The sequence below is a fragment of the Sciurus vulgaris genome (assembly GCF_902686455.1).
Source record: "Sciurus vulgaris genome assembly, chromosome: 14".
Classification (NCBI taxonomy): Eukaryota; Metazoa; Chordata; class Mammalia; order Rodentia; family Sciuridae; genus Sciurus; species Sciurus vulgaris.
In genome coordinates, this window is record NC_136475.1 from 30639769 (window position 1) to 30655780 (window position 16012).

The following is a 16012-nucleotide window of genomic DNA, read 5'->3' on the forward strand; positions in this document are numbered from 1 at the left end:
GCCTGCTGCTCACACATAGGTCTTAAATCACCAGTTTGGTGGAAACCAAAGAATAGAATTCCATGCCTGAGCTGACCCAGAGGGAAAAGCAGTGAACAGATACAGGAGGCAAAACACAGCAAAACTCAGAGCTCACAGGCAGGAACTTGGAACCAGAGTGATACTGAGACTAGAAGCCTCTGGAAACTCACAGACATTTAGGAAAAGGCATGGACCTCCCCAGGATGTGGGTGAGGAGTCTGGAGTCCATTTTAAATCTCAAGGAATAAGGTTACTAAAACTTTATATTTATTAAGGATTTCATTGGTTCACTTGCAAACAAGGGTTTGAAGGGTCACTAACTGACTTGCTTGAAGGGTCACTAACTCAGGGTTTTCTTCTAATACAGTATATTTATTTGTGTTTTATTTTTAAGAGAATAACTCTTGTGGTAGAGGAGGGAATCCTATTTGCATTGGTAATTCCTAGAGAGCCAGGGTTTAAGGTGTCAAAAGACAAGAAGAGATTGAAGAGTAAATACGGGCTTCCTTTGGAGAATTTTAATTTGCTTTTCTGCCCCATCCCCACCAGCAGGCAGGGAAGGGCATGAAAGGTCTCATCCCCTTTCTCTGTCCCTCTTCTCCCTCTTCACCAAATCTCCAAGATCCAAAATTGTTAAGCAGAGACAAGTGAGGAAGTCACCCATTATAAAGCTTCAAACTCTAAAAGAAACCAAATTATCTTTGTTCCTATGCTTGAAATAGCCTGTTTCAGAACCCCCTTAGGGGAAGAGATGCTTTAGAGAAAAACTGGTCTTCTATACAAACCCTTGCTCCTTCCACATCAGAAATGAGGAAAGAAAGCCAAGATGAAACATACTTTTGGTCCTAAAGCTTTGGAACCACATGAGGTTCCAAAGTCTGAATAGAAAACAGCATTTTTCTCCTTTATGGTTTATTCTTGGGTGGACATACACACACACACACACATTGGGAAGTGGGAATTGAACCCAGGGACACATTACCACTGAGCTACCTTCCCAGTCCTTTTTATTTGATATTCTAAGCTGCTGAGAATATTGGTAAATTGCCAAGGCTGTCCTTAAATTTGCCATCCTCCTGCCTCAGCCTCTCCATTCGCTGGGATTAGAGGCATGCACCATCATGCCTAACCTATTTTGATGTGGTTTTGATCTTTTAAAACCCTTGAGGGGCTGGAGAGATAGCTCAGTTGGTAGCGTGCTCGCCTTGCAAGCACAAAGCCCTGGGTTCGATCCCTAGCGCCACAAAACAATAACAACAACAAAAAAAACCTTGAGTAGTTCAATATATGACAAGTAAAAGAAAGTCTTAATATTTTTCATGCCCCTCTGGAGCATCAGAATGATTTTTTAATAATTTCTTTTTAGTTGTTGATGGACCTATATGCAGTGCAGATAATTGAACCCAGTGCCTCACACATGCTGGGCAATTGCCCTACCACTGAGCCACAACACCAGTCCCCATCAGAAAGATTTTATAAATTTCTCAGCACCAGTGAGAACAGCCGAACCAAACAAATGCTTATTTCTAGAGAAAAAAGACCTGGGCTTCCTACTTTTAAATTGGGTTATTATGTTTAAAGTGAACCAATTATATGTTAAGTGTCTTCCAGGTACCATGTACCATATGAGATATTTAAAATCTGTTTGTATCTCATTTTGCAACTCATGACAATCTGGCAAGACTAAACATCCAACTTGCTTGGTACTGACCTGGGTTTAGCACTGAAATTCCTGTCTCACTTGTGTTTGGAATCCTTCAGTCCTGAGCAGACTGAGACAGTTGGCCTCCTTACCTAATCTTTCATCCTATACATGAGGATACTAAGAGTCTAGAGTCTACACACCCAGATTAGGCTCTTGGGTCCAGTTCTTGTTAGCAGCCTAGGAAAGTGGAAGTGCAACCATATTTCTCAAGGTGCTTCAAATCCTCTTGCTCCTAATGACTTCTCAGGAAGTTCTGAGACAAGACATTTTTTTTTCCAGAGTAGAAAACATGACTCTTACCAATTCTCACTACAATTTGATGATACCACTCATTATATATGCTCTTCTAAAATCAAACTGACCTTAAAGAACTGAGTTTCTAAATTATATTCACATCGAAGGGAGGGATGATAAGGAGACAGAGAGAGATACAATAATATATGTTCTGTATTATCCACTACATACCCATCTCTTTCACCATAAGGCAATTTGACTACTTGGAAGAATGTAATTCTCAGCTCCATGTCCAATAGGGTGATAAGCCAATGACCAATGATGCCTTACAAAGGAAAGCAGCAATGGTGGAGAGGGTACACACAGGCTTTGGCATCAACAGACCTGTTTCAATTTCCCAGTTTCACTGGTTATTAGTTGCATCATGCTTCATGTCTTTGAACCTTGATTTCCTAATCTGAAGATGGGATAATAATATTTCCCTTTTAGTGTTGGCATGAGGATCAAGGCATGATATACTGCCTGATTTCAAACTCTGTTATAGAGCTACAACAATCAGAACAGCATATGGTACTTGTATAAAAACATAAGACTCATAGATCAATGAAACAGAATAGAGAACTCAGAAGTAAATCCATGCATATGTGGTCAACTAATATTTGACAAAGGTGACAAAAATACACAATGAGGAAAGGATGTTTACTTTAATAATTAGTGTTGGGAAAACTGGACATCCATTGCATGTGCATGAAAAAACTGTTCAACATCACTAATAATCAGTGAAGTATAAACCAAAACCATGATGAGATATAACATTACACCTTCTAGAATAACTATTATCCAAAGACAAGAAATAACAAGTAATGGTGAGGATACAGAGAAAAGAGAATGCTTGTGAACTGTTTGGGGGAATGTAAATTAGTATACCTGCTATATAAAACAGTATGAAGGTTCCTCAAAAAATTAAAAATAAAATTATCATATCATAGAGCAATCCCACTTCTGGGTATATATCCAAAAGAAATGACATCAGGAACTTAAAGAGATATTTGTACTTCCCTGTTCGTTGAAGCATGATTCATCATAGCCAAGACATCTGATGATGAATGAATAAAGAAAATGTGACATATATGCACACACACAGTGGAATAGTATTGAGGGTTAGAAGAAGATGGAAAGCCTGTCATTTGTGACAACATAGATGAACCTGGATGATTTTATGTTAAGAAAAAAGAGCCAGATTCAGAAAGACAAATGCTGCATGTTCTCACTTATTTGTGGAATCTAAAAAAGTTGAACTTGTAGAAACAGAGTAGCAGTGGGTACCAGGGGATGGGATGGGAGGATAGCAAAATGAGATGTTGGTTAAAGATGAGTAAGTTTTGGGAATATAACAGAAATTTGCTAAGAGAGATCTTATGAGTCTCATCACACACAAAAAAATGTTAACTAGGACTGGGGATATAGCTCAGTTGGTAGAGTGCTTGCCTTGCATACACAAGGCCTTTGTTTCAATCCGCAGCACCACGAAACATATAAAAAATGGTAACTATTCGAGGTGATGAATTTGTGAACTAACTCGTTATGATAATCATTTCACAATTCATACCACATCAAATCACCACATTGTGCACCTTAAATAATTATAAAGTATAATTATATTTGTTAATTAATCTTCAATAAAGCTGCAATGGGAAAGAGTTATATAAACTTCTCTTTCTTTAATTCTCCCATCCACCTTCTCTGGTCAATCTTTACTTGTCAGGTCAGACTCACAGGTGTCACACGCAGGTGTTACTTGTTTCAGGAAGCCTGTGTTGCCCCCATCACCAACACCTGCTCACCACCTGGGCCTGTATGTGCCTCCTGCTGCTCCTGAGATAATTCCTTGTGCAGTCTTCCCTCACTGCACCTCACATCAACTTATACTTCTCTGTTTGTCTTCCCCAGGTATGAGAAGTTTTCTCCTAGGGACTCTAAGATGATCCAGAGCAACATGACTCAAGCAAGAGGCTTGCTCCCACTCAGAGGACATGGAGCCAGCACAAGAAGGACCAGCAGGCCTTGGCTGACCTCTTTCTTGTCCCTGACCTGGAAAGGGGTTGTCCGGCCTCCACAACAGTAAGAGCACAGACTTCACAACTTTCTTTAGATTTGTACCTGGTTAAAGGAAGCATCAGATTGCCTTAGGAACCTGAGTTTTTAACCAGGTGCACTGGGGAATCTAATAGAAAAGTATAGACACCCAAGCGCCGTACCACATCTAACATGTCAGGTAGCTGACTTGTGTGTTTCAGAATCATCTTGGTGGCTAGTAAACCTAGAGCATATATTAAAGGTGCCCTGTGGTTCTCTCTGAAAAGAATAAAAGTGAGTTATCTGGTGTTTCTTCAACATTATAGTTATGATTATTAATACATTTAGTTAACAAAATTATAATGAACTATCATTAGCAGATTGATTTCACAGATACAAAGCCTCTGTTCACCCATTGTTTTGTTGACTCTTTGCCATGATTCTCTCTCCAATCCTTCTTCACAGCCTATCAGGCCCAGTCACAGTTAGCCATTACTCCCCACCCAGACCCCTGTATTCTGCAGGATCCCCCTCCTCTGAAGTGGGAGCTCCTACTTGGGCTAGGTAGCCAGGCCTGCTACTGGACGCCCTGCCGAGGTTGTCTGGATGGATTCACAGAAACGACAAGACACTTAGGAAAAATACACTTGGTCTAAAAGAAAAGAAGGTGGGGTGGGCAGCACAGTAGGGATGCAGGCAGTTTATTCAGACCATCTAGGTAGAATTATGCTGGTAGTGTTTAATTTTCCTTTCCATGGGAAATTGGCACTGGCCGCATGATGTGGTGGGAGCAGACTTTATATCTGCATCACACATCTGACCCCCTTTTTGCTTGGAAGAAATGAATGACTGGGGGACTGAGCCTTCTACCACCCCATGGAGAATGCCAGAAACCAACTCAGCTCCCATGGCTACAAAAAAAAAAAATCTCCATGGCTGTTGACTTTATTAGGAGACTTTGTGGCTCCCTGAAGTCAGCATGTCTGGAACTGGGGTCTAGAATGTATACTTAGGGGGAACTGGGTATTTTTTATATTTATATTTTTAAATTGTGCATTTCTATTTGATGATAATCTTAAAACGGTTTCTTTTATTAGGTATAAAGGTACTGTTTCTTTGGTGACAATTTATAATTGAAAGATACTTTCATGGAATAAAACCCATACTTGTTAAGATATTATTTCTAAAACTTGGATATGTGGTTCCCTGAGGCTCTATGATCTATAAATGCATTTTCATGGACTCATAAGAAATTATTTTCTCTTCAAAAGGGGTCCTTACTTCATTCTGGCTTGGGAGACATGACCTGAAATGTCCTGTCCTACTAGGCTCTCCCATTCTGTCCCCTGTTCCATAGTCATGCCAGGAACAAGTCAGTAATGCACATGGCATGTGTACTGGCCACAAAGGAAATGTACCCAATGTACAAATATACCAAAGGATTCCACATTCTTTCTTCTTTGATTTCTAGTTTAAACCAATGTCCCCTTAACTGAATCAGAAACCACCAAAGCAAACAAAACCCCACTGTTCATAACCACTTTTGTGGTGTGGTGTGTTACCTCCTCCAAACCCTTTGAGCAGAGAACACCAACTCCAGACTTCTTTCCTCTTCTCTAGTTCAGAAGGGACTCAGCAGACTCAATTTTCAAAGGGCAACCTCATCCCTGAATGTAGGTAGGGGGTCCCGTGGGGGGAGAGCATGTCAGTATGTGTTTGGCATCCAGAACCCACATGGGGAGCAGAAGGTCTTCCCACCAGGCTTGCTTTCTTCTTGGCCTCTAATGTTCCTACCCTTGAGTGTGTGTGGTGTGTGTGTGTGTGTGTGTGTGTGTGTGTGTGTGTGTGTGTGCGCGCTTATGCATGCATGTTTTTATGTGTGTGCATATATATTTTAATCAGAACCCATCTCTTATTCTGGACTCTCAAAGGACTCCCCAATACCCAGACATTTACTCTGGAAATCCCACAGACCCCTTATAGATTTGGTGCCAACGAGGAGTCTCATTTGGTACAGGAGTCAGTCTGCATGGTTGATTGTGGCTCCAGTGATCTTTAGGAGGTACATAGGTTTCCTACCAGGACAATAAGATGCAGTCACTGACCTAACAGTCTTTTGAAGGTGTAGATGATAAAAAAAACTCTTTTGCCATACTCAAGATGATGCAAGTATATAGTAGAAACCGATTAAATAACATTTTTAGATAGATTTAAGATATGCTGAGGGTGAAATCATGTACCCAGAAACATTTTAAAGCCTAGAAAAAACAAAATGTCACAGTTGTTCTCTAAGGATTCCAGTCTTTCTTACTTCTCAAAAGATTGATAATTTTCAATTATCAATCAAAAAGATACTGACTTTTTGTTTGTTTTTGTTTTTTTACAGTGCTGGGGATTGAACCCAGGGCTTTGTGTTTGAAAGGCAAGCACTCTACCAGCTGAGCTATCTCCCTAGTCCTAGATATTGGCTTTTAATTAGCCCATAAGTGATTTCTCCAGGAACAGAGAAAGGACTAAGGGGCTTTGTGGTCCTGGCAGAATGCTTCTGAGGGGTCCCTATGATGCAGGATGGCTAGACAAGTCTGTCCCATCCCTTTAAGCTCAAAGTATGTAACAAGGAATTCAGGTTATTGAGTGCAACACTCCAGGCAAAACACTCATATTTGTTACTGGTTCTTAGGACAACCATGTGGCATCTAGGAATTTAAAGAGAAATAATCCTGAGAATTAAACCATGACATACACATACACAATGGATCAGAGTAGAGGTCTCAAAGTCCACATAGAGAGACAGAGGGCTTCAGGCTGATTCTAAGTGTTCATGGGCAGGGAGGCTGATCAGCACGGGAAGCAGAGCAATAGAGGCCCTGATAGCAAGGTTGAGCCACAAGGGCATTACCCACATTCTCCAGAGAATCTCCCCTGCCCTGCCATGCCCCTCTGGACCCACCAGCAGGATGAATCTCCAGAATGTATGTGTCCCTCAAGGAACTCACGAGTCCTGCTGATGAGATCCACGCTGCCGTCCTGACTGCTTGTTCCTCTCCCTGGGTTGGTCAGTTCCTGCTGTGGCTTGTCTGGCTGCAGTCCCCAACGGACTTTTTGTGGGCCTGAAAGATGTCCCTTCTGGTCACTTTTTCTTTGAGAGTAATGGGGGACTGGAAGTCCAATATGGATGGAAGGACAGTCTGTGAATACAGCACGAAAGAGAAGGGGATGCAGAATTACTAAACATTGGCAATTCTCCATAATATCCACTAGGTACAAAGAGATGGGGCCACAGAAGCAAAATGAAAGCCAAAGGGGTGCCCGGATGGGGCCAAAGCCCTGCAAGACTTGGGTTTGACAGAATTCCCTTTCTGACCACCTCAGTAGTTGCTAGAAGGAATACTCTGTATGCTATAGTTAGAATTTTATTAGAACAAGCAGAGCTCCCATTTCCCAGTTCTTGCTTGTCTACAACATTAATGACCAGATGTGGTTTTGACACGTGATCCAGGAGCAAGTGTCTCAGTGGGATGTAGTCCAAAATGCCAACTACCCTCTTTGGTTGTTATGGGAAAGTCATGAATTCCACTGAGTGCTATTTTTTACTAACAACCAAGGACTACATGAACTACTTACCTTAAAACTTTTTACCAGAAAAGGGCTTCTCAAAGTCAGCAAGATCCCTAAGTCAGAATTCCATGAAGAAACCCAATTGCCCTGTGACCCTGGATAATACACATTGCCCCCAGTAGGTCTGTGAACAGAGGCAGCTGGAATTCCTCAGTTCTCAGAACGCATACTCTGTCACCAGTTTAACATCAATGTTGTCTTGAGTTAGTCAACAATTTAAAATAATTAATTAATAGAGTCTTAGTACAGTTTTAGATTTACAGAGTAATAGAGTTCCTTCCTACTCCCACCTTTACCCCCAGCCCTACCCCCACATTATTTCCCCTATTGTTAACATCTTGTATTAGTACAGTACATTTGTTACCATTAATAAATAAATATTGATACATTATTATCAACTCTAGTCCAAAGTTCACTCTTCCTGTTCCATATAGATACTTCTATGGGTTTTGACAAATGCATAATGACATGCATTTTCCATCACTGAATCATATGGAATAGCTTCACTACCATAAAAATTCTTTTTCATCTATTAATTCTTCTCCCTTTCCCCAAGCCCCTTTTTACTATCTCTATTATTTTGCCTTTTCCAAAATGTCAAATAACTGGACTCATACATTATGCAGCCTTTCACACTGGCTCTTTCAGTTAGCAATATACATTTAAGTTTTATGCATGTGTTTTCATGGTTTAGTAGCTCATTTATGTTTATCTCTGAATAATATTCCATTGTAAGAAAGTATCATTCTTCATTCACTCTCCTATTGAAGGACTATTTGGCTTCCAGTTTGGGGTGATTATGAATAAAGAAGCTACAAAGATTCACATGCAGACTTCTATGTAGATGTAATTTTCAATGCAATTGAGTACATATCTATAACATGATTGCTGGTTCATACGATAAATCTATGTTTAGCTTTGGAACAAACTGCCATACTGTCTTCCAAAATGATTATATTATTTGCATTTCCACCAGCAATGGAAGAACATTCTTGTTGCATCCTCATCAGCATTTGACATTATCAGGGTTGTTTGTTTTGGATTTTAGCCATTCTAACAAGTGTGTGTTTTTGTTTTAATTTTCAATTCCCTAATGACATACAGCCTTAAGCTTCTTTTTGTATATTTAGTTGCCATCTGTATATCTTCTTTGGTAAGGTGTCTGTTCATTTTGCCCATTTAAAAGTTGGGTTGTTTGTTTGCTTATTGTTCAGTTTTAAGAGTTCTTTGCATATTTTTGGGATTCAAGTCTTTTTAAATTATTTTTTGATTTTTTATAGACTGCATTTTGATTCATTGTATACAAATGGGGTACATCATTTTGTTTCTATGGTTGTCTTTTACTAGATATGTATTTTGCAAATATTTTTTCTCATCTATGACTTTTCCTTTCATTTTCTTAACAGTGTCTTTCACAAAGAAGAAAATTTTAATTTTAATAAAGACTAACTTTTCAATTTTTTCTCTCACACATTGTACTTTGGTGTTGTATTTTGAAAACTGATTGCCAACTGTAAGATCACCCAGATTTTTTCCTATGCTATCTCATAGAAGTTTTATGGTTTTGAATTTTAGTTTTAAGATCCACTATGAATTAATTTTGGTGAATTAATTTAGGTGTAAGGACTATGTCTAGATTCCTTATTTTAAAATATGGTGGTCTACTTCCAGCACCATTTGTTGAAAAGACTTTCCTTTCTCCGTTAAATTCTCTTAGCTTCTTTGTAGGAGATCATTGACTATATTTTTGGAGGTCCATTTCTGGGCTCTCTCTTCTGTTCCATTGATCAAGTTGTTCATTCTTTTGCCAGTATACACTGTCTTGACCATGAGAGCTTTATAGGTCTTAAAACTGGATAGTGTCATGACTCGTCCAGCAAGTACAATGAAGACTTGGCTCTCAGATGAAGTTTTAAGGTCTTTATTTTTATGGGAGAGCTTCTGAGCCGAGTGCCTGGTTCTTCCTCCTCCACCGCCGCTGCCTTCTTCTTCTTCTTCCTCTCGTCGTGCAGCTCTCTCTCTCCTTCTTTTCTCTCGTGCAGCTGCTACTTCTCTCTTCTTCTCTCTTCACGCAGCTGCCGCCTGCCCTCCTCCGCCGCGCAAAGTACGCAGCTTTATGGGATGCAACAGCCAATCACCTTAACAGGTCAGGAGTTTGGTTCGTGGAGACTTAATGGTGGGCAATGAGGACATGTACTGATCATGAGCTAAGCACAGACGCGGAGGAGATCAGTCAGCCAATAGAAAGCACTTCCTTAAAGTTGTTTTTCTTTGCAGTTGGGCTTCTCGGCGCCATCTTAAGGCGAGGCCAGCTACCACTGCGGGCCCTACAGGGCAGCAGTCTTCAACAGTGTCACTTTATTCTTCTCCAGTATTGTGTTGGCTATTCTGTGTCTTTTGTCTTTCCTTATAAACTTTAGAATCAATTTGTCAGTATCCAAATAGTAACTTTCTGGGACTTTTATTGGAATCAAGTTGGGAAAATTGACACCTTAACAATATTGAATCTTCCTGTCCATGAACATGAAATCTGTCTCCAATTACTGAGATCTTTGACTTCTTTGATCAGTTTTATAATTTTCCTCATATAGATCCTGTATATATTTTGTTAGATTTATGCTTAGGATTTTTTGATGCTGATGCAAATGTTTTAAAATTCAAATTTCAATTACCGGTATACGGGAAAGGAACTGATTTTGTTTGTGGACTTTATAACTTGTGACCTTGCTATCATTACTTATTAGTTTCAGAAGTATTCTGCTCAATTCTTTGGAATCTTTTATTGCTATCATCATGATTGCTCTTCAGCCTGTTGATTTGGTTACATTAATTGATTTTCAATTAGTGAGCCAATCTTGCAAATCTAGGATAAATCCCACTTGGTCATGATGTATAATACTTTTCATACATTTTTGGGTTTGATTTACTAATATTTTATTTAGTCTTTTTGCATCTATGTTCATGAGAGATATTGGTGTGTGGTTTTCCATTTTTGTAATGTCATTTGGTTTTAGAATTGGGATAACACTGTCTTCACAGAATGAGTTAGGAGATATTCTCTTCGCTTCTAATTTCTAGAAGACATTGTAGGGGGTTGTATCATTTTTTCCTTAAAGTTTGATAGAATTCACTGCTAAACCCATCTGGGCCTGGTGCTTTTTTAGAAAGGTGTTTATTATTAGTAGTAGTAGTATTATAAGTATTATGTTTACCTAGTATTATAAGTATTATAAGTATTATTCAGATTACCTATTTGTCCTGTGTAAGTAGTTTGTGTCTTTCAAGGAGTTAATTCAGTTCATCTAAGTTATCAGATTTGTATGCTTAGAAGTGTTCATAAATATTCCTTATATATATATATATATTTAAAACACTAAATTATATCTCCAGTCCTTTTATTTTTTATTTTGAGACAGGGTCTCGCTAAGTTGCCTAGGGCCTCACTAAGTTGCCGAGGCTGGCTTTGAACTTGCAATCCTCCTGCCTCAGTCTTCCGAGTCACTGGCATTACCAGAGTGCATCACCACACCCAGCTTCTTTATTATCCTTTTAATGTTCATGGGATCAATAGTGATGACCCCTCTTTCATTTCTGATGTTAGTAATGCATGTCTTCTCTCTCTGATTACTCACTTAATTACAATGTGGTATGAGAGCATAGTTTGTGTGACTTTTATTGTTTTAAATTTTTTCAGCTATGTTTTATGGTCCAGAACTGGTCCATCATGGTGAATGCTCCATGAGTGCTTCAGAAGAATGTGCATTCTACTATTGCTGGATGAAGTGTCCTATAAATGTCAATGAAATCCAGTTGATTTGTGGTGCTATTCAGTTCAACTGTGTTTACTGAGTTTCTGCTTGCTGTATCAGTCACTTACTGATAGAGGCTACTGAAGACCACAACTATAATTATAATTGCTGATTTGTCTATTGTTCTTGCAGTGCTATCAGTTTTTGCCTCATGTATATTGATGCTTCACTGTTAGGTACATACATGGTAAGGATTCTTCTGTCTTCGTAGAAAATTGACCCTTTTATCATTGTTCAATGCTCACCTCTATCCTTGTTTAAAAAGAGAGAGAGAAATGTTCTTTGCTCTAAAGTCTGCTTTGTCTGGAATTAAAATAGTTATTCCTGCTTTCTTTTGATTAGTGTTAGTATGATATATCTTTTCCTATTCCTTTCCTTCCTGCCTTCCTCCCAATACTGGGGATTGAACCTAGGGCACTCTACCACTGAGCTACGCTCCCAACCCTTTTTAAAGTTTTTTTTACTTTTCTGTTTTTTTGAGACAGGGTCTCACTAAGTTGCTCAGGTCAACCTAGAATTTGTGATCTTCTTGCCTCAGCCTCCCAAGTACCTGTAAACACAGGCATGCACCACCATGCCCAGTTCCATCCCTTTACTTTAAATCTATCTGTGCCTGTATATTTAATGTAGGGGTTCCTGTCCTACAGATGGAGTTTGTATTTTGATTCACTCAAACACTCTTTTAAATGATATGTTTAAATCATTTGTATTTAAATTGATCATTCATATAATTAAATTAACGTCTACTGTGTTTGCAACTGCTTGTGTTCATGGAACTAATTCTTTATTTTTCAAATCTTCCATCATTGTTATGCCTACTCTGGTTTTAATTGAGCCTTTTATATGGTTTCATCTTCTCTCAGCAGGTCAATTGTACTTTTAAAAAAAAAGAATTCTAGGGTTTGGGATGTAGCCCAGTGGTAGAACATGTACAAAGCCCCAGTATTACATTTTTAAAAATTCTAGTGTTTTCCCTAAAGTTTACAACATACACTTACAACTAATCTAAGTTCACTTTCAAATAACATTGTACTGTTTCTTGCGTGGTTCAGGAAACTTAAAATAGCATATTCTCGATCTCTCCCTCTACCCCTTATACTACTCACTCCATTCGGGTGACTTATCCATGTGCTATAATCGTCTAATACATTGTTACTATTATTACTTTGAACAATTGTTTGTTATTCCTTCTATGATGCTATTTCTTTCTTTGTATATGACTGAGTATCTGGTATACATAATTTTCCTTCTCTCTAAAGAACTTCTTTTAACATTTCTTGCAAAGGAAATCCACTGACCACAAATTGTCTCAGTTTTTGTTTGAGATGGTCATTTTCTTTGCTTTAGAAGGATAATCACTGGATAAAAATTCTAGGTTAGTGGCATTTTTCTCCTTTAATTCTGTAAATATTTCATTCCACTATCTTCTTGCTTACATGGTTCCTCCTTAGAGAGAGTGTTTTTCCCAACATTTTACAGTCCTTAAATCTTCCTTTTTTTTCTCTTTGAATATGTTATACTTAGCTTGTTGATATTTATCCTGCATGATGTTCTCTGATCTTCCTGTGGCTTAGTTTCTTTCTTTAATTTTGGAAAATCTTTAAAAAAAAATTTTTTTGTAGTTGTAGATGGGCAGTGTGCCTTTTATTTTATTTATTTATATTTATGTGTACTGAGGATCGAACCCATGTGCTAGTCAAGTGCTCTACCACTGAATTATAGCCCCCGCCTAATTTTGGAAAATCTTAAACCAGTATCACTTCAAATATCTCTTCTGTTCTTTTCTCTTTCTCTTCTCCCTCTGGTAGTCCCATATATGTATGTGTCACTTCTGTAGTTATCCTATGCAGTCTTTGGATATTTTGTTTCTTTTTTTTTTTTTTTTTTTTTTCCTACTTTTTTTCCCCTTCTTTTTGGGAGTATGGAAATTTCTATTGACATATCTTCAAGATTGTTGATGCTTTTCTTAGCTATGCTCAGTCTACTAATGAATCTATCAAAAGCATTATTCATTTCTGTTACAGTGTTTTTGATATTAAGCACTTATTTTGTATTCTTTCTTAGAGTGTTTATCTGCCTAGATTATACACCTGCTTTTGCATATTGTCCACTGTTCCCATTAGAACTCCAAGCATATTTATCATAGTTATTTTAAATTTCTTTTCTGATAATTCAAAAAAAAAAAGAAAGAAAGAAAACGAAATAAAATGAAAAGTTCTGAGAAGAGGGAGGAGGAGGAGGAGGAGGAAGAAGAAGAAAAGAAATGAAAGGAAGTATAAAGGTCCATAAGAGGAAAGTAGCTTCAGTAGTCATGTAAGTGATTCAATACCAGAAAATTAAAAATCAAAGATACAGTTGGTCCCCAAATGAACCAATATAAAGTACGTTAAGCCTTTAGTGTGAGGTTTTATGTTTTTCTAGCTAGGGATTAGGCTGTGTTTACTATTTGCTATAATAGTAAATGTCAGAGATTTCAGTTTTCTCTGGTGTACTTATTATTGTACATCTGTTGCTTTTAGGTTTCCCTAGAAACTCCTTCTTAGAGCCTAAGCTTTGCAATTCTTTCAGCTATGATCCACTGTTATTATACAGAAATCCTGCTGAAGTTGTGGCAAGATATGGGGGAAGCAAAGTGTTCTATTAATCCTATGATTAGGTCCTAGTATTTTTAGCAAGCCGGTACCCATGTGCTGTGGCTTTCAAGTGCGCTTTCCCCCAACTTGCTTGAGGCAGGAAGCTGAATTGGGTACTGTCTCTTCCACAAAGTTGAATTAGGCTCTGGCAAAGATTTTTTTTCTTTTTCTTTTCTGGGTAGATCTTTTTTGTGGATAATACTCTGGGCATATTTTGAAACATTTTTCCTCCTGGGCAAACATGAGAGAAAATTTTGCTGATCTTCACTGAGAGATGGTGGAAAGGCTTGTGGAGGTAAGATTCATGAAAGAGTGAGGGCTCCTTAGACTAGGCCCCAAGAGTTTCTAACTCTCAAATTAGTCCACATCCAGCCTTTATTGATTTGTTGAAATTACCATTTCAGTGTTGGTACAAGTCAGTCGCTCCAGCAGCTTTGGCTTTATACAAGCTGACTTGTACTCTCTATATTTGTCTCTCCGACAACTAGAGTGCTGTTGTGCTCCTGTGGCCTCAATTCTTTGTTGCATCTAAGAAAAATAATTGATTGTTCGGCTCGTTCAGCTATTTTGTCATTTGCGTGAGTAGGAATGACAACTTTAAAGCTCTTTACATGTCAAAGTGGAAACTGGAAGTCTTAGTGGTCATTTTAGTTTGTCACTACTCTATATTTTATAAATTTCTCATAGTTGAGCTTCAGAATGGACCTTTTTTATTTGTCATAGATTGGTTACTTAATTCTACAATAGTATGAGAATGACTGACCTTCTTCCATCCTCTCTTCTCTCCCCAGTATAGTGTGACATCATACATATATATGGCATTATTCATTTCTGCTACAGTGTGTGTGTGTATATATATATTTGGTGCTAGGGATTGAACCCAGGGTCTTGTCCATGCTAAGCAGGTGCTCTATCACTGGTCTATATCCTACACTACATTTTATTAAGCAAGCTGTAATTCTAGGTAAGCCATGGACACCAGTATTTAGAGATAAATAGTTCTACTCTAAGCTTAGCATACGTAGATGTTTCACTGTCAAGTTCCTGTTCTCCACCCTTGAGTCCAGGAACAGAAATGAGAAGTAGCAGGTACATCAGAAAAGCCTCTACCCAAGAGATTGCTACCCTGAGTAATCTCTGGTTTGTCTTTACTTACTCTGTGGTCAGCGACCTCCTGCCTCTCTGGATTTACTGCCCTTATCTGTAACATGGAAATTAAAATATTTTCCTTTACTGGTTTGGCAAGATATTGAGAAAATAGAGTAGGATCATGTATAGGAACATAATTATGAAAATTGTAATCATGGAACTATTCATGTGAAGAATATGCATACTAAAGAACACAGAGGAGATGGCTATTGGGGAAATGTTTTATTTTCTGCCCCACATCTAACTTGTCCCATTTTTTCCTGACTCCTATAATATCATTGGAGCATGACTGTTTAGTTGGTTAACTGTGTAGAGTTTGGTCCTCCCCCAACAAAAATTCTCCTTTCTGGCTCCGGAGGACCTCTTTTCCCATGGTGAACATCTTGCAGACTTTGGCTTGGGACACATGCCAAGTTCTCCTAGGAACTCCACATTGCACTCCTCTTGTTCCATCAACAGTCCCAGAGTGTCCCTACACATTCTGCAGCTCAGCAAGCATCCAGCTGGACAGCAAGGTTAATGCCTCCTTCCAAGTAGGGCTGGAATAATGGAAGGAGCACCAGGTCATCTGGTTGTCTCTTCTTAAGGTCTATGCTGCTTCTCTATAGAGTCCAGGTGCTCCTCAACCTACAATTAGTTGCATCCAGATAAACCCAATGTAAATTGGAAATATCATAAGTTGAAAATGCACTCAATACACCTAAACTTCCAAGCATCCTAGCTTAGTGATGAAGTATCAATGGTGTCCCCTCAAGATCACCTGATTG

At 38.6% G+C, this 16012-nt stretch overlaps 1 protein-coding gene across 4 annotated transcripts in view; it reads right to left on the minus strand.

The window, feature by feature from the left end:
- The window catches only part of SLC4A5 (solute carrier family 4 member 5), a 122565-nt gene that overhangs the window by 76991 nt on the left and 29562 nt on the right, over nt 1–16012 (minus strand). For 2 of the 4 annotated variants that reach the window (XM_079111526.1, XM_079111528.1), the window contains exons 3-4: nt 14188–14327; nt 7033–7224 (exon numbers count right to left, since the gene is read on the minus strand). In XM_079111526.1, the coding sequence (XP_078967652.1) occupies nt 7033–7224; nt 14188–14327 (332 nt within the window). The remainder of the gene's footprint in view (nt 1–7032; nt 7225–14187; nt 14328–16012) is intronic. The other 2 variants (XM_079111527.1, XM_079111529.1) reach the window with 1 other exon arrangement.